The 22373-nt window shown below is 41.5% G+C and overlaps 2 protein-coding genes across 5 annotated transcripts in view; one reads left to right on the top strand and one right to left on the bottom strand.

Moving 5' to 3' along the window:
* Positions 1–9509, top strand: part of IARS2 (isoleucyl-tRNA synthetase 2, mitochondrial) — a 35490-nt gene extending 25981 nt beyond the window's left edge. Inside the window, exons 15-23 of one of the 2 annotated variants that reach the window (XM_048497507.1) lie at positions 735–843; positions 1368–1470; positions 3989–4114; positions 5015–5146; positions 5714–5820; positions 6218–6363; positions 7666–7856; positions 8893–9037; positions 9160–9509. In XM_048497507.1, coding sequence (XP_048353464.1) covers positions 735–843; positions 1368–1470; positions 3989–4114; positions 5015–5146; positions 5714–5820; positions 6218–6363; positions 7666–7856; positions 8893–9037; positions 9160–9302 — 1202 coding nt within the window. In that variant the 3' untranslated portion in view covers positions 9303–9509. Of the gene's footprint in view, positions 1–734; positions 844–1367; positions 1471–3988; positions 4115–5014; positions 5147–5713; positions 5821–6217; positions 6364–7665; positions 7857–8892; positions 9077–9128 lie in introns of both variants that reach the window. The other variant, XM_048497593.1, reaches the window with a different exon arrangement.
* Positions 9510–10745: 1236 nt separating this feature from the next.
* Positions 10746–22373, bottom strand: part of RAB3GAP2 (RAB3 GTPase activating non-catalytic protein subunit 2) — a 52085-nt gene continuing 40457 nt past the window's right edge. For all 3 annotated transcript variants that reach the window (XM_048497894.1, XM_048497965.1, XM_048497833.1), the window contains exons 25-35: positions 20180–20344; positions 19934–20040; positions 18734–18800; positions 17091–17161; positions 16267–16302; positions 15618–15692; positions 15021–15239; positions 14377–14466; positions 14072–14290; positions 13321–13479; positions 10746–12030 (exon numbers count right to left, since the gene is read on the bottom strand). In XM_048497894.1, coding sequence (XP_048353851.1) covers positions 11887–12030; positions 13321–13479; positions 14072–14290; positions 14377–14466; positions 15021–15239; positions 15618–15692; positions 16267–16302; positions 17091–17161; positions 18734–18800; positions 19934–20040; positions 20180–20344 — 1352 coding nt within the window. In that variant the 3' untranslated portion in view covers positions 10746–11886. The remainder of the gene's footprint in view (positions 12031–13320; positions 13480–14071; positions 14291–14376; positions 14467–15020; positions 15240–15617; positions 15693–16266; positions 16303–17090; positions 17162–18733; positions 18801–19933; positions 20041–20179; positions 20345–22373) is intronic.

The following is a 22373-nucleotide window of genomic DNA, read 5'->3' on the forward strand; positions in this document are numbered from 1 at the left end:
TGACAATTGTTTGCTTGATGTTTCTTTAAATGAATTATTGTTTCTTCATGTCTCATAATTTTTAATTGTTGCTGCTTGCTTACTGTGTTATAGGTCTGCACTGATGAAAAGTGGGATAGGCATTTTAAAATAATGTTATATCTCACAGCCATGCATGGAATCTTTCATTACTGGGCCACTAACATCATCACCTTGGTTGCCTCTTTCATTTATTTAATATTGAGTTGAAAAACAGATCTCATATATTCACATACATTTGGCAAAGTTGTAATGCTTCACATTAACCAGTATTGGGAGCTTCATTGAAAATGCCATGTTTGTTGTATTATCTAGTTGTTCCCTTTTGGAAATGTTGCACTTGTTACAACTGGAGGTAAATATCAAAATGTGAATGGAGGCTGTATAAATGGGTTAGTAAAAGGAGCAACTAAACACTGTGTGTTCAAAAAAGCCTGTCCCCTCATCCTCATGGGAAGCATGGGTTGTTTCTTCAATGCCACCTAAATCCTAAACACTTCTATGAATATGTATATTCCTTTAAAATAGTCAGATATGTCATGTATGATGTACGTTGAGATCATTATAGCAAAAAGATTCTGTAAAATTGTCCAAACTTTGATATTGGGTCTTTAAAAAAATCAGATTTGAAACTAAAGTACAAAAAGCTACTGGCATCTGGCTAGCAATGTAAAGATTCTGTTTTAAAATGTCATTCTTCTATGTCCCCACTTCAGATGTAGGTGAAAGGGCTGATGTGTACTTGGAAGGAAAAGACCAGTTGGGAGGCTGGTTTCAGTCTTCTCTCTTGGCTAGTGTGGCAACCCGAAAAAAGGCACCTTTCAAGTAAGTCCATGTTCCTGGAGCAGAATATTAATAGGAAGCAATTAACCTGGGCAAATCGAATCAAAAGCCTGAATTGGCATGCAGAATACATGATGTAAATATACAAAAACGTCATAAAACACCAAACATTAATTGATTTGGATTCAAGAAAACTACGCTTTATTAGCTAGCCCTTCCCAATTAGAAGAAGAGTTTTAAGAAAACAGATATGAATCTTAGCATAAAAAGAACAGTAGAAAAAAGAATGTGAAGGAGTTTCACTGCAGCTTTACCTACAGGGGCAAAATCTAGCTGGGTAGGTCTGCTTATGGAATCTCCGGGACAAAACAACTGAAGGGAGAACATTGAACCTGGCTAGTCTGAAGGCACAATACTGCTGGGGTACAGCTAGATGATGGAGATATGGAGCAGGAGACCCCTGGGCTTGGCAGTATTCCCTGCTTCAACCTGAGCAACAACAGCGTTAAGCACTGTTTACTGAATCCATTATGAAGGATTACATTGTTTGGAGTGCTTTGTTTTAGGACTCTTGTGGTTCATGGATTTACTCTTGGTGAGAAAGGAGAAAAGATGTCCAAGTCAATTGGAAATGTTGTAGACCCAGACGTGGTCATCAATGGAGGCAATGTAAGTAATTTCATGGCTGTATTCCCAGTCTGAAAACATAATCCAATGGTCCCTGAAATATGGCAATGATAGGCGCCACTAGTATCAGCTACTTACCTCCAAAGCCGGTTCTCCATTCAACCTCCCCCACTTCATCTCTGACAGAAGAACTGCTTTTGAAAGGCTGATTAAACGCTAACATGAGAAGCTCCTATTCATTGCATTTTTAGGTTTAGAAATTTGTGACAAGATGTTGGTTTTAATAGTGAAGTTAACTTCCTGACCCAAGCAGCCCTAGAAGAAACAAAGTTCCCAAGTGAAGCACTTGGTCATACCCAAGCAATATTGCTGTCCTAATTCAAGGTGCATGGGATACTAGCATTCTGCATGGCAATTTTTGGACACACCCTGCCAAGAATATCACCCACCCAAACTTGTTATAGTGAATGGTGCCTGCGTAAGAGTGCTGCTATTTGCCATTCAGGATTATTCATGAGAATGCCCAAAAATCCTTTCTGAGAACCCTGACGTATTAACTGACCCCCATATCAGTGAATCCTGAATTTGATCAGTCATCTGTGAACACGCCCTCTGCAGTAGTGTCCCCTGCCCTTTCCCGAGAATTCCAGTTTGCTTTCTGTTTTTTAAAAAGGGTAAGTCCTTTTTATCCCAATATTACAAAATAAATAAACATCCAGAACCTATGTGAATAACTTCTTAAATATATAGTGAGTTGGATCCTATGAAATCTCCATTCATGGAGGTAGATGTTTCCCCTTGCAGCCACTCCACCCCTCCCCCCACTCCCCCACCCCCTAAAAGCTAGTGCTGGAGGTTGGGGGAGCCTCATCAACAGATGACATGGAAGGCTGCAGTAAGCAAGGGGAATTGGATGAAATTTCCCACCTCCTTCCAGGGTAACTGAAATAAACTAGAAAGCTACAGCCGTGCTGCTTGTGACCCCCGTGGCCATGAAAAAACAGAAAATATTTTATGACTCCTTTACTTGGTTATCAGTGTTTGCTTTATTGGGTGGAAGGTTTCCAGGCTGGATGGCTTTATGCTCCACTTGAGCTCAACGTGAATCTTTTACTCAGTGGGCTGAAACCTGTATGTCTGCAATCCAGACATTACCCTGCCTGTTGACTTCTCCATTCAGATTTGATCTGCCCTCAGATTTCACAGGTCCAGATCTTTGAGCTCTGGTGACACACAGATAATGCCTGAAGGCAGATCTGGTAAATTGCTGGAGGGAGGGAAGCTGAGAAGAACCACCAGTGGCTCACCCTCTTATTCAGGGTGTGTTGTACACAACCTTTTATAGTATGTTCTAATGAAATCATTTCTGGGATAAACTTAGGGATATTTTACAACTGTTACCCAAAGCTCAGGGCTGCCTTTCATTGTGAAGTTTGCCAGCATCAGCCACACTTTCCCTTAGACTCCAGGACCAAACATTCCTGTTTCTGGAGCTTTCAACTGTTTTAATGGTCACCTTCTGTGAGGATTATTTTAGGAATAATATTTCAAACTGCTACATGTTATTTTTTATGTCCTGATTTGTTTTTATGACTTGGGTTTTTAATGTCATTTGTTGTTTTACTACTCTGAAAGAGTCGCTAGAGCACATTTTGTTTGTCTGCCCAAAATTTATGGAATTTAGACCCAGTTTTTTTCTTAGGGCTCCAATTTTGGCAGGCCCTTGCCCTCCTAACTCCAAACTGAATTATCTCCTGAATAATCAGGATCCCATGCTATTGGAAATGGTGGCCAATTTCTTGATTAATTCTCTGAAATAATCCTCTGGGCTTTCCTCTCTGTATATATTATGTTTGTGCACTTTTGACATCCCTCCCAGTTCTCTTATTTTGTCTAATTATATCTGGTGTATTTTTAATGCCTAATAAAGGTGACTGTACTGTACTGTTATTGTTTTACTTGTGAGACGCCATGAGCAGGCCACTGAAGAGAGACACCGATATTTTAAAAACAAACCTTTCCTTCTGTATCTGGTTCTTGATTGATCTTTTATCACAATGGCACTATCTTTGTGGGCTCCGTAGACTTAATCGTCCATTCCCCCTGCACCCAACAGCCTCTACCTAGGAAAACTGTGGCCATGTTGTGTGTGCCAGTCATTGGGATAGTCCCACTTGTGTGATAGAGAACCCTGAAGGACTTGCAGGGAATACCTCACTTCACCTTGTAACTCCCATTTTCACACTATTTTCTCTTTCCTTCTTCCTGTCAGCTCCCATATTCTCTCCTGTTTCCCTGCCTCATTCCTGCCTTCTCAGCTGTTTACCAGCTTTTCTTTTCAGATTTGGAAAAAACTCTGCCTGTCCATGGCCCTAATCTTTGGACTTAAGTTTCTACAGATGGAACCATGTTTAGAATTAGATATATTTGAGGGAATGCATTTAATGCCAAATTAAGAGACAACTTAAAAGCCTATTCTGAGAATTTTGTAGCACTTCTCATGTTCTTCCTTTGGCAGCTTTACAGCATTAAAAGAGTATCACATCTGTTCTCTATACAGGACCACAGCACAGACCCTCCATATGGTGCTGATACTCTACGCTGGTGGGTGGCTGAGTCAAATGTTTTTACGGAAGTACTGATTGGACCAGTAGTGCTTAACTCTGCACGAGATGATATCAACAAGGTAGGAATCAAAACTGAATGATAATGCCTCTTGACTTGAAGCCATTACAGTATGAAAATGTTAGCTTGGCATTTGGAATGCATCACTAAGAATGAATGTATTCAAACCTTTATTGTTTGAATCTTAACGCTAGTGCATGCCTGGCTTGTATAACATGATGTCAAGGGATAACTGAATCTTTTCTAGCATGTTTTGTCTTCAGCTGTTTGTTCATCCTATCTTTCATTGGTTTGCAGAATTGCTTAGTGGTGCACACTGGGTTTGGAAAGAACTTCTAAAAGTATAGCTCAAGGCTGCTTCAAAGTGCCTCTATATCACCTTTTCTTACCTCTCTGTTATCACCTGAATCTATTCTGCTTGTGATATCATCATGCTGAATTTTGCCATCCACCTACTTTTGGGGCAAGGAAACCACTAATGTAATGATATTGCCTCATCTGTGGAGTGTATCTCAGCACTTCAGAGGAAAACGAGAGGAGGAGCTGTTACTTTGGTCAACAGCCTCCATGCTTGCCTTTACATTTCGTTTCAGCTTGAACTCTGGGTAACAGCCAAAGTAGTCAGCCTTCATATTGGATGCCCAGAGCTTCATTTGGAGTTTTGAGAACAGAAAGGCAACCAAATCCTCTCCCTCCCCCCGCACCCCCGACCATTTGGAGATTATATAGCAATGACTAGGTCCCATCCTAATGTGTGCAGAGATTAGAGAGCTTCCATAATTGCCTTCCATGTAGTGTGAATTGCTTCTTTCCTTCTGTTCTCAGTTTGTCATGGTAAGGAAGAGACCCTTGGGGACAGAGCATAAAATTTAGAAGTTTCTTTGGCTGTCTTGACAGTAAATTCTACTATTATAGAATACCTTTTTTGTTTAACACATATTACTAACTGGTTTGTTGATAGCTTCGGAATACACTCCGGTTTTTGTTGGGCAATCTGACTGGCTTCGATCCAGGGACAGATGCAGTCCCCACTGCAGAGATGTATGTAATAGACCAGTATATGCTCCACTTACTGCAGGGCTATGCAAACAAGGTAAGCAAGGAAAACTTGATAGAGTTCCTAGGTGGTAGTGGTGTCAAGATGTGGGCTTATGGGTCCTTGAACAATCAGCTAGCAAGAGCATTATTTTGAAGCGAACTGAAATGATTTCTGACTAGCTTGTTGATTTTTGCTAAAACTGTGGGTGTAGTTGTAAGCAGCCATTTATTTTAATATCTATGTGACTTTATTAAGTGAGGTCATTTGAAGATTTTGAATGGTGTCATCAATGTGCTGGTGGCAGACAGCTCCTTTTTCAGAACAGTTCCGTGAGATGAACTTTCTGAGTAGGTGTCTGGAGATTGCAGTGGTCTGGGTTGGAGGCCAGTGAACAGAAGGCATAACTGAGGTTTTTAAAGCAAGATTTAATCTTTTTGTACCAGTGATAACTATGCAAGTCTGTGGGTTGCAGTATGCCACAATTGGTTAACTGACATTTTTAGAAAAACACCATTTTCTCCAAATCTCTGATGTGGTTTCAGAGGTCCCCTTTCCTCTCTATCTCCTGACTTATCATTGGCATATTTTTACAGCTGTGTATCTTTGCATTTCATGCCCCAGGTAACAGATGCATATAAGGAGTATGACTATAGCAAAGTCATTCGATTACTGCAGGCCTTCCACACTAGAGAGGTCTCCAGTTTTTACTTCAGTATAGTCAAGGACAGGTAGGTATCATAAGTAACACTCCTTGTTATTACTGTATTAAGAAAACTTGCCTTTCTGATCTTCCTCTTCTGCTACATTGTACCTTCCTTTCTAGTCCTTTTTGTTATTTGTGGAGACACAAGTACGGAGTAGGCATATCATCATTATTGGTTTACAGAAACTTCTCTGATAATTCCAGCATCACTTTCTCCCTGATACCTTTATTTCTTTTGTTTAATATGTACAGTTCAGTAATGTATTTTTAGTCTCATTCACTTGTCTTGAAGAGGTTGAATAGATTTTTTTCCCTAAGGGAAAAATCTAGGGCTCAATTAGAAGTTTGGACTTTTTGTTTAAAATTGCACCCACATAGAAATTAAGGATGGGTGAGTGCCACGTGTCTCCATTTTATTTCAGACTTTATTGTGAAGAAGAAAAGGATCCTAAACGCCGTTCCTGTCAAACAGCTTTGGCAGCGGTTTTGGACACACTGGTTCGTTCTTTTGCCCCAATCCTTCCTCATCTGGCTGAGGAGGTATTCCAGTACCTTCCCTATACAAGAGGTGAGATACTTGTGCAACCATGCATATAAAAGTGAGCTTCTGAAGCCCATCAAGTGACGGCTCTCCCAAAATAATTTGTAATCCAAATGTGATAATTACCAGTCATCCCAGGTGTGAAGACCCGGTTGCTGAGTATGTACAAAGTACCTTTTGGACTGAACTTACCTATGCATCATAGCTCCAGCCAGGGCAGCTGTATGCATCAAACCTGCATCACCACTGTTTGGCCCCTGATTATACCTCATCATTTTCTTGTTACAAAGTAGTACATGTGACCAAGGCATGATGTGAAATATCCCAAGCACACATACTTAAAAGCAAAAAGGTAAAACATTAATGATAGCAGGAAATCAAAGTGACAGGAAACTTTCAAACAAACCTCCCAAAATAGATCTTAAAAAGGCATGTACAGAAATATTATCTTTCACTGTCCGATCTGATAGGGTCCCACAAAATTGACACAGTTTAGACCAGGGGTAGGGAACCTGCGGCTCTCCAGATGTTCAGGAACTACAATTCCCATCAGCCTCTGTCAGCATGGCCAATTGGCCATGCTGGTAGGGGCTGATGGGAATTGTAGTTCCTGAACATCTGGAGAGCCGCAGGTTCCCTACCCCTGGTTTAGACACTCTGTTTGGGACATGTTGAAAGTGGAGTTGGGCACGCGCTTCTTTAGAACACAGCAGCAACTAGAAAGGCATTGGCTGAACATATCTAAGGAATCCTTACGAGCTCTAACAGGAAGGAACCAACCTCACTTTCTCCACAGTTAAAGAGATCCTGAATACAGGCTGTTCCCTTGGACGTGGGTTAAAAAGGCACTTAACCCAATAAGAGAACTAACTAAATAACCAATTAGATGGGGAGGAAGCCAACACAGTATATGAAACCTGGCACAGCAACCAGATAGCTTGTGAGTGAAATACCTGAGGAATTCCAGATGCAACAATGGTCTACCAGAAAAGAGGAGGTTCCTTAGAGAACTGTAAGAGCCTTGTGATTGTTTTGGTGTAAACTGTCTTTGAGTTTTATGGAAAGGCAGGGTTAAAAAATGAGTGAATCCCAGGATTACCAGCTTCTGGAAAGAAAAAAGAAGTGTCACATTTCTGGATTGGAAAATGGGCAGGTTGATAATCATAAAAAGAGCCCATGTGTGTGTGTAATTTTCTAACTAAAAAGCCTGATTTTTAAAAGCAGGATTTTTAAAAGTAACTGTTACAAATTCATAGTGTGTTGCAGCAAGAGTTTCAAAGCTATTATGGATCCTCTGGTGCTGACTTTTTTTCCCCCTTCCTTGGCAAGAATCAGACAGTGTGTTTTGCTCTGGATGGATGAACACAAGCCCGGTGTGGAAAAAACCAGGCCTTGAGGAAGCAGTGGAAGGAGCCTGTGCAATGCGAGATGCCTTCCTTAGTTCTATCCCTGGCAAAAACGCTTTGGAACATCGGGTGATCCTGGTAATTGAGCCAGGCTTGCTCTTTGAACTGATGGAGGTAAGTGTGAAAATCATCACCAGCATACCTGGGGAATCTGAACTCCACTTGCTGCTGCTGTCTTGAACGTTCCTGAATATTAAGCAACGGACTACATCCCACTAGCTTGTCTACTGACCCAAGAGGGGAAACAGTGATCTTTTTCAGTTTCTCTTCTCACTTATGTCCACATAGGTTGACTGGTCTGGCCTTCTCAGGAGAGCAAACTGCCCTTCCTGGCTCAAGTGCTAAGAGCACTGATACAGTGAACAGTTACAAGCAACACCTTGATTTGAGAACAACAACCCTTCCCAGTACAAAAGGCCACGATGAATTTCCCAAAGTTGACTTGTGGTTCAGTTTACCAGACTGGTTTTTGTAATTTCTAATGCTTTCCCCCATCTCTGCAGTACATTACATCACTGGGCAACTATGTACCCTTAAGATGTGAAATCTAATTAATACCTCTGTCAGCAGAAGAAAAAAATCTGACTAACCCTATCCCTCTAGTCTACTTTGGAAACACTGTTCTTTGCATGTAACTGTAGTATAAGTCTGACTTAGTTCTCTTTAGTTTTATGAATGTCTCTACCCATACTTGTGACGTAAAAGTACTTCTACCTTAGACAAAACCCCACACATATATAGATGGTCCATCATCCTATTTGTGTCAGTTAAGAGCTAAAGGCTCTCATATGATGCATGAAAATCAGGCATGAGTTTATGCGCACACCATTTAATTTTGGGCTGGTTTAGGCAAGTATAAGCATAAGAGTTGGCTGCATAAGAGTATTGCTATGGGTGTGTGGCTGGACTTTTCCCTTAGATTAGAACTTGGTAATACTAATCTTCAATTAGTAGCTGTGTTCTTTGCACTTTCTCCTATCAGCTCAGAATGATGCCAACTCACTCTCCCCCCCCCCCACAAAAATGGAAGAATGTACTTGACATGAGCAACCGAACTGTCAGACTCCAGTCATTATAAAAGATTGTCATTATAAAATATTTTATCATGTCCTCATTATAGATTTCACCATCAGTTTTAATTCTTCCCCAGGTACTCCAACCCGAAGAGTCTTCTAGTACATCCCAGCTGAATGAAATAATGATGGCATCACAGACTTGTTTGGTGACAGAAGTTCCTAGAGATGTGGTGACTGAGGGAAACATAATACAAGGGACATTTTTGATTAACTTGGAAGGTACGTGGTAGCATCCATAACTTTGGACTTTTCTTTCTTTCTTTCTTTCTTTCTTTCTTTCTTTCTTTCTTTCTTTCTGTCTTTATACTTCTATATGATACTTAATTGGATTCTTTCAACAGGTGGTGACATCCGGGAAGAATCTTCATATAAAGTCATAGTTCTACCAGCTGCCAAGTCAAAATGCCCCCGATGTCGAAAGTACACTGCTGATTCCCCAGAAACGCCATGTGCACGCTGCATGGAAATCCTTGGTGGGAAGTGATGAACATTTTAAGTTCCAATCAGACTTAATGCTACAGCTATGGTAAATGGACACATTTGCTAGATTCCGCCTTTCCGGAAATCAGGAAGGATTGTAGAAATGTACATGGAGAAGGTGTTTGCTGGTGGGGTGGGTGGGGGGTGGGGGGCTGATCTTTAAGAATATACATTCATACTGGTATACTTAATAAAGTGTTCATAAAAGATGCTCAGTGGTCATTCCTGTACTAACACAGTTCTCACTGCGTGGCCAGTACTAGCACTTTTCAGCAGTTTAAAGTTCTAAAAGGGAATCTATTACAAATGCTCCCATGTAGGAATACACAATCTAAGCATCCTTAGTATCAGCCTATGTTTAAAAATCTCCAAAGGAAGAGGCAGCGCATTCCACTGTGGAACAGCCCTATCAGGAAGTTCTTCCTAACATTTAGGTGGAATCTGTTTTCCTGTACTTTGAATTTGTTCCTTCTTGTCCTAGTCCTGGAGAGTAGAAAACAAACTTGTGCCATCTTCAACATGACATTCCTTCAAATATTTGAGCATGGCTATCATTTTACCCCTTAATCTTCTCTTCTGACTAAAAATACTTAGCTCCCTAAGCCATTCCTCATATGACTTGGAATCCAGACTTTTTGCAATCTTAGTCACCTTCCTCTGGCCCTGTTCCAGCTTGTCAATATCCTTCTTAAATTGCAGTGCCCAGAAGTGGACACAGTATTCCAGGTGAGGTCTGACATGCAGAATAGAGGGGTGCTATTACAGCCCTCGACTTAGACACTATACTCTTATTGATGCAGCCCAGAATTGCACTGGCTTTCTTGGCCACTGCATCATATTGCTGACTCGTGTTCAGTTTGTAGTCTACTCAGACTTCCAGATCCCTTTCACCTCTACTGCTGTCAAACCAGGTGTCACCCATCCTATATCTGTGCATTTCATGTCTTCTGCCTAAGTGTAGTATCTGACATTTATCTCTGTTGAAATTCATTTGGTTACTTTTGGCCCAGCTCTCTAATCTGTCCAGGTCATTTTGAATTCTGACCCTGTCTTTTGGGGTATGTAGCTACCCCTCCTGATTTGGTGTTATCTGCAAATTTGATTGGCATGAGTCATCATTTCAGTAATTGATAAAATTGTTGAATAGCACTGGACTCAGGAAAGAGTTAAGATCAGAATTGTTCACTGTTCTGAGCACGGAATACTGCAACTAGGTTTTATCAAACAACCTATTCTGCTGAGAGCAGTTTTATGTTAAGCACTCTAGTCATTGTTGAAACTAGTAGGATGCAGACTGACTGGACTTCACTTCAGCCTCTCATTAGCGAACTACAGGGAAAGGACAGCAGATGTGAAATAGTGGTGGTTGATCTCATGATTAAGGTCTCCCTAATGTAAACAAGTCATAAATTAACAGTTCCATTCCACAAACATAACTCCAACAACATTAGTATATAAAATCCTTTAATACATTATAGATGGAGTCAATTCTACCCCTGCTTTACATGGCAGTTTTTACACTGACCTTGTAATGAGAACACAATTTGTGTTCACCCTAGTCCTAATTACACGTTGTTTATGTCTTCACTCACTGTGATCTGATTAACTTAACAGAAAAGCACCCTATCAGAGGCAAGTCTCAAGCTAATGATTCTTCAGTTCAGCTGGTTAGACTCGAGTGTTCCTCACAGGATTGCTAGCTTCCTTTGAAGAGCTAGCATCATTATGTGCCTTTGAAGCAACCATTACAGCTTCTGTAGTGCTACCATTTGAAGATATCTAGAGCTTTCAGGGATCACCTGTAAATTGCCTTCCAAAATACAGATTATCAGTTCTGACAATTTCAATATCTTGAACAGCTATAAGGGGAGCAGAAGTCTCAACACAGGAAGCCTAGTGCTGGACACAATTTACAATTTTTTTACAGTAAGTTGTACAGCAGAGGGGGAAGAGTCACAAAAGACAGGTGTTTCCGTGGAACTTGATTAGATTCCTGATTGTTGTTCCATCAATGGTCAAAGAGCCAAGAGGAAATATGGTTCAGTATCTACATTAATGTAGAACACAAAACATCGGAGGCGCACCCAGCAGCCACTTCGAATGACCCAGTTAGGTCTTAACATGATGCTTGTGTGCTGTAGGCGTCTTGCCAGGCCATTTCCTTTGTTAAACCAGAAGCTCTTCTAAGCAACATTAATAAAATGCAGGTGTTTGAGATGTGGGGCTGGCTTCTGATTAACTTAGTCATTAAGCAACATCTAATTTCTTACCTTTAGCATATGAAAAATTCTAACAAGTGAATTGAAGCAGCAGGACAACTGCTCTGAAACCTAAACTACAGCACAAGTGACTAAATTCAGAAATAAATATTTAAGGGTATAGACAAATATACAAGAGACAGACTGCTACCACAGAAACGCAGAATGTCCCACCTCCTAAAAGCCCAGGACATACGTTAGTTCATAAGTAAGTCTCTTGGAATTTTTCACCTCTAGACCTCTCTGCTTCTGTATGTAAAAGAGCCATGTGTTTTATCTTATCCTAGAGAACAGTTTGAAACGATCAAGTGAAACTGGTAGTACTGGCTGTCATGACATAGCTTCCACTGCCTCAATTAGATTCAAGGCAACGCTGTACTGCCCATGGTTTTCAGGTAAGTGTTCTATCACTTTGTCAACGAGCTTTGCAGTTGTAGCGATTGGCACTTCTACATTTTGAAGATCCTGGGGGTCCTGCAGGAGAAAGAAGGGCACAGCCTTCAGGCATTTGCTTCTATCAGCCATTCCCAAGTTTGCATTTTCTAAGCAACACAAAGTAGGGGTAATTTGAGTTAGGCAGCCCCATCCCCGAGTTCAGGCGTCCAGCCATGCCATTCCTAAAGGGGCGTCCAGCCATGCCGTTCCTAAAGGGGCTTCCCAGCAGTGTGGGGAGGTTTCACAAGTATGACAGCATTTCCACTTCTGAGAACCTCCACAGTGTGCCAAGGCTAACGCCACCCAAGAGGGTTGTGTAAGTTGCATCCTGCAGCCTCCAGCATAACATGCTGGATAGCCAGGAGGGAGTTGGCTAACACTGGCTCCGCCCCACCACCACAGAGGCGCAGAGACACTGCCACAGCATCTTGTACCAGGGAGTCGGCGGCCATCCTGGCAGATTTGCCCACTCTGGGGCCCCACCACTCCCACAAGTAGATTCGGGGGGGGCCCTTTGGACGGGGCTTTAAATCTTTGTCCATTTTTGAGTTAAGTGGAATATTCTTTCAGATAATCCAGATCAGGAGGCCTCAACCTTTTTGAGCCTGTGGACACTTTTGGAATCCTGACACAGCATGGTGGGCATGGCCACAATATGGCTGCTGTTGTTTACCTTCGATCATGCAGTAAAGATCTGTGTGGTACGATGGCAGCTGCTGCCAAAGCAACATTTTAAAAAATCTGCACAACCAATTGGAAGACTGGCTGGGCAAGATCCCCACCTGGCCCTGCCCCCATCTACAAAAACCAAAAAGGTGCCAGTGGGCACCATGGCACACGCTTGGGCATCCCATTGAGAACACCTGCTCCAAACAAGACCAACTGAACTCAGGCTGGATCTCTATTTGTGAGGACAGCAGAAAGCGAAAATAAGAGACTTCCTGAAGTTACTGCACGTTTCTCAATATTTTTCCCAACAAATACAAAAAAATGTGCTTTCTTAAAGCAGGCAAGAGATTCTTGCATATTCACACCCACAACGATGTTATGTGGCACTTGCTGGCTAAAGATTAACAGTCCTTTTATAAACAATAGTCCAGATTCTGGAGGAAGGGAGTTTTTTTGTGCCTGTATCTTTACTCCATTCAGATGAGTAGATGCTGCCTTCTACATAGCCAAGAGCAAAACAAGTCTTGCTCTAGAACAATATTTACAGATATGCTTTTCTAGAAAATGAACTTCATTGCATGGTGCCTACTATGTGGAACACTTTACAAATAACAACTGCTAGATGCAGGACTTGGTCTGTGCCCAGTCCAAGAAACTCACCATAGCTTTAAGCCAAGTGCAGAGTGTTGGGGGCAGCCTAGCAAGCAGCTCCATACCTTCCTTGGTCTGGGTGTGCAACAATGCATAGGCCAACCTCTGGCCTGTCAGCACCAGCAGCTGAGATGCAAGGACTTCCTTGTCATGCACTTGAAGAATAGCCTGAGTATTAGAAGACAGCAGAGCTCCCAGTCAAGGCTTATTTGAACCCAGTGATAAAAAGCCTGCTTAGCTTGCTTCCCAAGCTGTTCATTTAAAACAGAAGCCAAAAAAAAGTGATGATGAATGAACTTCAGACTGGGTGGATGCCTGGTTTTCACTAGCATTGGGACTTGTGATGATTGACCCGGAGTACACAAAATACCTTCAGTACCCTGATTCTGAAGGTGAACTGTATCAAGACATTGTGGACCCATGTGTGTGCTGCCCCTGAAAATCTCTGCAAGCCAGAGAAACAAAAGAAGAGTAGCTATTGCACTGGCCTGTCCAGTCAACACTAAAGGCAGTGATTCTTCCCCTCAAGCAGAATTACTGAGACCCTCTCCACTGAACTATGAAAGCCCAGAGAAAGTGGGCCATGTTTTCAACTTGAACAGAAAAGAGTTCTACTTTCCCCCCTTCTGAAAAATTCAAGTTTAGCTATGTCCTGAAACTAATTTAAGCTGATGAAGGGCATACAAGGCATTAAGGTGAGATCTAGATCTGCTGCTAGAGAAACTGAGGTCATTACCCCACCCTCCTGGGATCTGTTTACCTCTTCTCCAAGATGATCTAGGCCATAATTATAAAGTTCACACACGTAGTGCCGCCTAATCGCATCCTCATTGACCTGAAGGCGCTGAGCCAAGTCCACAGTCAGTGCCGGCCAATCTCTATCTTTCACTGACAGGATTACCGCCTCTTCTGGGCTACCTTTATTTTTCCGGGATGAAGACTGGGCTTGTACTAACGCAGTCAACAGTTTGGTTAAGAACTGGAAAGAAAAACAAGATCCCCATGTCAGCAGCACTTCAGTTTTCGAACACAGTGTTATAAAATTCCCACAGAGATTCAACTTACTTGATGGCGCAGAGACAACAGAGCAGGATCCACCTCGCCACTAGGCAGCAACTGAATTGAAGTCAGGTCTTTGAAAAAGGCATTTTTGCCCTACACAAAGAACAAGAACAGAACAATACCCTCAACAGTAATAAAAATGGGAGATTAGCAGCCCCATTTAAGTGAGGGGGCAAATTAAAAATGTGCATCAAAGGTATGGTCACCTGTATCATGCCAGCACATATGCACTGAAATAAACCACACATACCCAATGGTCAAATAATGAATGTAGTTCCCTGAGATGGGAAGCAGCCCAGACAGCTATGAAGAATGCCACCAATGCTGTCTCTGGTGTTTTGAAGCATACAGAGCAATTGTTGAACTTCCAGCTTCAGCTCCTTATCAGATGGTGCTCCAGAGGGTAATGAGAACTTCAGGAACAGCTTCAGGGGGTCACAGGAGACTAATACAAATTGGAAAAGTTTTGGCAACCCTCTCCCCCTGTATATATTTTTATATATGTATAGGCAGTGGTTTGGATTCAAATTTGAGTCTTCAACCACCCAATCCCTGTACTGAATATGTTTAATTTATTAGCATAGGTATTTGTCAGAAAACCAAACAGGACTAAGTTATTATTTATAACAAGTCTTCTGTAGCCATACCTTACTATCAAAAAGAGAGAGGGGCTTCACACTCTTCAATGAAAACTTCATGATTCCATACAGAACAGTGCAGAGCACGGACTGGTGCTCCACAAGAGGGTAATGGATATGTTTCTGCTCCAGGGCTAATTCCACCAATGAGATCTGGCCTTCGACAGATGCCCATGCATCTTCTGTATCCAGCACAGGAAGTTGCATTTCATCGCTCCGTATGTCAGCCTGGGGTGACCAAGTAAAGCAGTGTTTTAATAGAAACAAATTTAGATGCCAGGCAGACCCAGTTTTTAATAGTTTAAAGTTCAAAACCAGGAGTCAAAAAATCTTACCTGCAAAAATATTAAATGTTCCAAATGAAGTAAAAACAAATTCACTTAAAGCTACCTTTCACCTTCTAAGATAATAGTTTAGCAGAAATTTCATTGGTATTTTTAATCAAATTATTTCTAAAAGGAGACATTTACTGTGCAATAAAGTTTTTGTGTCAACTGTAGTCCTTGGCAATATATGAGCCCTTTATTATACAGATGCTTTGAAACCTCTTCCCATGTTAGGGAAAATGCCCCAAGTATATTAAGTTAAAAGAAACTGTAGTAGTACCTCCATGAGAGTCTGAAGAAGATCTGAGCAACAGCCAAGAAAAGACGTCATTGCAGAGTCGCTCATCCCTACGTCCTATTGGAGAAAGAGCTGTTAGCCGGTGCAGAGTGATTTCTCCCTAAATACATTTTAAAAAACATTTTTGCAGCAACAGCTGTTAGGCTTGATGCTAAAATATACTCCTGAACAGTGAGAACCTGGGACCAGAGACATTTCTAAAATAGTCCATAACATAAGTTAAATATATCCCTGACCAAAAAGAGTTCTTATGATGAAGCTATAGAAATAACAGAAATGAGGAAATCTGTGCCTCAGGCCAACATTCCCTTGTGTGGCAGTTTTTCTTCCAACTAGTAGTTCAACTAAAATTCAAATTGGAAGGCCAGCTTCATCAATGCAACTTGTCCCTGGCCAGGCTGGGGAGGCACTCCAACTGCAGATGACTTGAGTGCAGCTTTGGGACACATGGCAGGGTAGTAAAAGGGCAAAAAGGTGTGTAAGAACTATGGATAGACTGGCCGGGTTCTGTTGGCCAGAGCTTAGGGAAAGTGCCTCAGGGCTCCCTTCCACACCTATGATCTTATTCAAAATCTCTCACCTCTCACCACGTCATGTATTTCTTCAGCAAACAGTAAAAAAAATTACTTGCCCTTCTGCATAATCTGTCCTTCGGTGCTTTTCCAACCTGTTGCAGACATTTTTATCTTGTTAGTCTACTAATCCATTTAGTAAAAGCTACTAAACTCAATGCATTCCTCTACATGCATCAAAGACCAGTTTCTCTCTTGTTTGCACAAACCTTGAAACACACATTTCCCACAAAACATAAAAAAGAGGAACTAATCCATCAGGTAATTTAGAATGGGTTTTTTCCTTTCCTAGGCTTAACACAGCTCCATAACACAAATAGTGGTGGTTCATCGACCAGAACGACTACACTGGACCTGTAACTAATAAAAGCGCCCCCACAAAGGGCACAACTTGAAGCACAAGCACCAAAACACCAAAAAATGAAGCCAGGCAGCGCACCTTGCTTAAATGAGTGAAGAGGCATACTCTTGCATTCATACAGCTTATTCACATACAAATTTTCAAAGACTTAACCAATCAAAAAGGAATTGCACGTGACACAGGAAATTTGGGATCAGATCTTGCAACCTTTTTATTTCTACTTTAAATCAGGTGGGCCGATTTGTTTGGAGCAGCGGTGCTGGGGTGCCAGCTTTCTTCTTTACTGTAATTGATTGGCGGGGTGGGGGGTGGGTAACAGCGCAGGAGAAAAAGAGTGCTGCTTTCAAATTCAGAGCCCCGTGCCAAATAAAAACAGAAATGCAAAGCTTTCTACGCATGGATCTCCTGAAGCTTGACTTGAAGACTTCTTCTACAGAGTGACATTCCCAGTTAGAAATATCTATTTAAAAATGCAATCCTTTTTCCATCTGGCAAAAATAAATGGGAAATTCCAACATTTACCTTGTCCATTAAGTAGGTAGCAGCAGAAAGCCTCTTCACTATAAAAGTGTTCCACATCATTAGGGCAATTCCTGAAACAAGAACATGACTTTAAAAGGATGAGATGTCAAAAATGAATTTTTATTACTCGTCTCTGGAAAATGGGTCAGCTTGTTTTAAAAAAATATTTTAACAAAGCAAAAATACTTTCAGTGACCCATTTTATCCATGTGGCTTCCCACGTATAGATCAGGACTTTGGTAACTGTTGAGAATCAGAGAGTGTTTTCAAAGACTGGTTTAGATATTGTTTGGCCTCAACTGACCATATCAGCATGAAATCAGGAGCAGGTTTCTGATTTCCATCTCCAGCTGATTTCCCAGACCAGGTGATTTTTGGTTTGGTTTCTGGGCTGCTTTCTAATAGTGGTAGCAAGAATGGGAACAGGAAAGAAACAAGCAACCCCCAGGGCATGCTTCTAAGTGACTTGCAGGGACAGAGCAGTTTCTGAAGAGATGCTGGACAATAAATGTTTGTTATGCCAATTCAACAGGAAGCTAGGACACGATCACCAGCAGTATCCAAACTTATCAAAACATTAATAACATAAGGTCGCCTGATGTTTGCAAGTCTAAGATTATCCAAGTCTAATTACTGGATTTATTTACTAGATTTGATAGCTGCATTTCAAAGAAGTGAACAGATTAAAAATCAGCAAAATGAATATTTTTCATATGTCACCACTCAGCCTCAGCTCTTGAAGTAACTTTCAAAGGGCACAGCAATCCTCCCTTCTCCTTGACGGTGGGCAGTGAAAGATGCGGAGAAAACTTGCAGGGAGTAAATGGCTCCAGGTCATGAACTAGGCAATGGCAAAGCTGGGCAAGTATCTACTCCCAAGAATCATTTTTTGCAGAAAGGGGAAAGAGGTGCAGCAGCTGGGCAGATGTCAGGATGCCATTGTCGGGAGGGGGGAATTACTGGGGATTGCTTTCGCTTTTTGCAGGTGCAGCTTTACTTGTTCTGGCCTTGAAGGTCTATGGGAGGGATGGGCCTCCAGGCTGGACTCTTCTGACTGTCTTGCTTCACATGTGGGGGTGGGGATCTGCTACAACATATCAACCGCTTGGCGCCTTTTTCGCCAGAACTGTCTTCCTATGTTTCTTTCATGTCTTCAGTAAAATCCTTGAAAACAGCAAGTGATTTATTGCCTGATCGGGGGAACTGACAGCAGAATACAGAGGAGCTAAGATGGCAGAAATGTATTCCTAATAGGCATCAGAGTTCCCGGCTGGATAGCTGCAAGGGGACAGAAAGGTGCATAAACACACAACATTCTTTTTCATAAGAATGAGTGTCAGCACCTTGATCTTTCCAAGGCTTTCTTGGAACACATGTCAGTAATAATTCAGCAAAGGAACATGGATGTAACCAAATCAACGAAGAATCTGAATTCTTTTTAAAAATACAGCACATTCTGAACCACATTCAATTTTTCTTTTTCCTGAGGTTCAGACTTCGAGTTCATCCCTCTTAGAAGCTAAGGCTGGCTTCATAAGATGTCAGTGTGGGCGGGTTGTATTTAAAAAAGACAACTGTACAAAGATTGAAGGATGACATTAACTGAAAGGCAGCATTCCGCTGAATAAGTGATTTACACTCACCATGCTGGACATGAGCATTATCAATGCATCTGAGATGATCTATAGACCTCGTGAGAAAGTGTGCTTCCTTGTATAAAAGGATTAAGGAGAAAATGTTAAAATCAGTAAATGCAATGAGAGAAACATGCTAAACATTGCTTCCCCCTTTAGTGGTTAAAAAGTGCCATCAAGTCACATCTGACTTATGGTGACACCTGGTGGAATTGTCAAGGCAAGAGACATTCAGAGGTGGTTTGTCATTGCTTGCCTCTTCATCTCAAACCTGGTATTTCTTGGAGGTCTCCCATCCAAACACTAGCCGTGGCTGCCCCTGCTTAACTTCAGAGATCTGACAAGATCAGGATAGTCTGGGCTACCCAGGTCAGGGTGTTGTCTCCTGTGCAAATTGCTAATTACTTCTTCATTTTATTTCCTGCCCTGGCTTTGAGGAAAAATACTTCACTTTCTCCTGCTGTGCTCCACAACTTGTGGGGGTGGGGATAGAGTGGCAAGCACCAAACAAGAAAGACAATGAATGCAAAGCAGCAGGTAAACAATTCTCCCCCTTTGAGTGGCTTGTGTGCATCTTATTCCTCCACCACCACTTTGTGCTGTATACATATGCATGTCTGTTATTCTCTATTTGGCTTCTTGTGTACATGTTTTATCCTTCTTTCATACCACCCTTGGGCTTTGGGGGTTTGTGTGTTCTGCCACTCTCCCTGCATCTTCTGTTTATATTCCCAGTCCTCTCTTTCCTGCTGACACGTATGTGGGGGGATTTTGGATCCACTTATTCTGTCAACCATTTTGTAGCTGGTTCTGCTACAACAGACATTTTATGGTGGCACCCTCCCCCTTCCCTCAAAATTACAAAGATGCCCAGAAATGTTGGGGATTCCAGCTGAAGCATAATGGAAGCTAGAGTCTTGGCTGTATGTATGTTGTCAGCTAACTGTTCATTTGTACATATATAAATGCAACGCAATTTCATCCCTCTGTTTCCAACAGAAATACAGGCAAATGCAAAACTGAAAGGCTAGAAAATGAAGTGTGAAGTAAAGTAATGTTCAAAAATGAAACTGATTAAAGAAGCTTTTTTCCCTAAATTATCCAAGTCTAATTTTAATCAACATCGTTTTAAATTATTCACCTGGACCTCCACAATCACACAGACAACACAGGAAGGGAGAAGTATACGAAATGAAAATGTCCCATTACCTCTGGGTATTTGTTCCACTGCACAACATACTCCCAACAGCAGTGCGCATGGAGTACATCCAGTTCCAGGCTACAAGGAAACTGCTGATATGCTAAATGCAGCAATTCTAGAAAGCAAGTAAGACAAGATTATTAGTAGCTTTTTTCCTCCCATTCTTTCACCCTTTATCAGCAAGAAAACTAGTGAGCAACTTCAGTTCACTCCCAAAATTACTTGACATTTAAAAGTTTGTTTCACATCTTTACCTAGTATGGATTCTAGTCCAGCCTGGTCTTCCTCACCCTCAACTACAAGGATACTACCAGTCTCTGGAAGTTCTTCTTCACTTTCTTTTTTCCATCCCAATCGAAGTAATAGTGGACTCAGGTCTTGCTTGAAAACCCATTTTGCTACACTATCGGCAATGCCTCCTGAAAGTTAAAAAAAATTAAAATCCAGAATCTTGTAAGGTAAACTTAGGGTCAGTTGGTACATACAACAGGATCATGCATTAAAGCTCTTGTGCAATGGGATGTTTTCAAATTAGAGACGAGAAGTGACATGTTTGAATGCTCCCAGGTGAAACCACCAGGAAAAGCTTTACCACTCAGTTCTGTTGACTGGCCCATGGCTTTCATTGTCAAGATGACTTGTGTGAACACCCCAAGAAAACAGACTGAAATAAACAGATCCAGCAAATGCACGGGGATTTTGATACATAGATCCTCAGGTATTTCAACTGCAGGATAATTCCTAAATTCAAGGATGGCTCCAAGTGGGGGTGGGGGGTGAGCTGTCAGGGCAACATGCCCCCAGGTAACTGGACCTCTTCTACTACATATATCACATTTCTCTGATGCAGGTACAAACACAAAAATACAAATGAACACTCTTAGAGGATGCAGTAAGCACATTCAAAATCTATAGTCCCATTCTGGCACCATAAAGACTGAAAGGAAAACTAAGGTACTACATTCTGCTCTTTATAGTGCTCCTCCCAAGAAGAAATGGCAGAGGTGTGTGGGAGGATCTTTTTAAATTCAAAGTGTCTTTAAAAATTTTAAGGAAATAAACCTGAAGGCATGAAAACCATCAACACACATTTTAGCACACACAAAGAACTATGCACGTTATGTCATAGGTGTAAGTGAATTCTGTCCCATGGAGGTCATTGGGATACCTCCATTTCACCATTATTATGTCACTTGTTAGTTCTATGCCATGTAAGAGAAGAGACAAGAAATGAAATATTGTTTTGGATTCGACCTGCACAGTGGGTCAATCACGGGAATGTGTAACTCGATTTTTATTTGGATTACAGTACGTATTTGCAGTTTTATTCTGACAGCAAAATATACATGTGCTCTCTTACACAATTCCTAATTGCAACTCTGAAACGGCTACGCTTGCCCAGCATTGCACTGACAATGGAACCCATTCATTGGTGTCAAGACTCAGTGAATCGTTAGAAATGGGGAAAAATTCCACTGAAAAATAAAGCACTGGAATTTGTTCCAGAAATTTTAAGCAAGACAATCAACAAGCTTCATGATGAATGCACTTGACCTGAGTTAACTTGATAATCTGTATCATCCTGGAAAGTGACCAGTTTTTTCTTTTTCTTTTCTTTCCTTTTTCTTTTTGTCAAGGAAAAATGATACTAATGGGGTGCTGTGTGGTTTCCGGGCTGTATGGCTGCGTTCTAGCAGCATTCTCTCCTGACGTTTCACCTGCATCTGTGGCTGGCATCTTCAGAAGATCTGAATGCCAGCCACAGATGCAGGCAAAACATCAGGAGAGAATGCTGCTAGAACGCAGCCATACAGCCTGGAAACCACACAGCACCCCAGTGATTCTGGCCGTGAAAGCCTTCGACAATACAATGATAATAATGTTTCCTGCATTTACATCTCCCACTTTCTCATTCAACTAACTTGGGGGGAGGTTCTTTCTGAAACTCTGCAGGGGCAACTTGTTAGATGGAACTAGGCAAGAGGGGCTCAGGAAATAAATCCCTCTACCTTCCCCTCTAAGTGGTAGCTATCAGGGCTGCCCCTTAGTAAACTGCTCCAAAGAAAAGTTCTGCTATATTCAGTTCAGCTATGATTCACAGGATTTCGCATAATGTATTCCTCTAGAAGACAACACTCAAGAAATGCAAACCACGATAGTCATAGTTATCATTTACAAGAAGATCCTTTTCTGCTCATTTTGTTTTTCAATTAAGATAGTGTAGTATATTTAGGTTTTCCATCTGACTGAAATTTTGATACCCTGAGTTTCTCTTCTGTCTCAGACAGAAAGTTGCAATGACTGTATGTTCAAAATGGTTTTTAAAAAAAGACGACACATTTTATGGCTGCTCCCTTCATACCTATCTACCCCATGACAATTCTCATGAAAGCAGGTAGAGGCTCCCAAAGGCACTCCAAACATTTCACCCCACCATAAAAAGTCACA

The sequence above is a fragment of the Sphaerodactylus townsendi genome, linkage group LG01 (assembly GCF_021028975.2).
Source record: "Sphaerodactylus townsendi isolate TG3544 linkage group LG01, MPM_Stown_v2.3, whole genome shotgun sequence".
Taxonomy (NCBI): domain Eukaryota; kingdom Metazoa; phylum Chordata; class Lepidosauria; order Squamata; family Sphaerodactylidae; genus Sphaerodactylus; species Sphaerodactylus townsendi.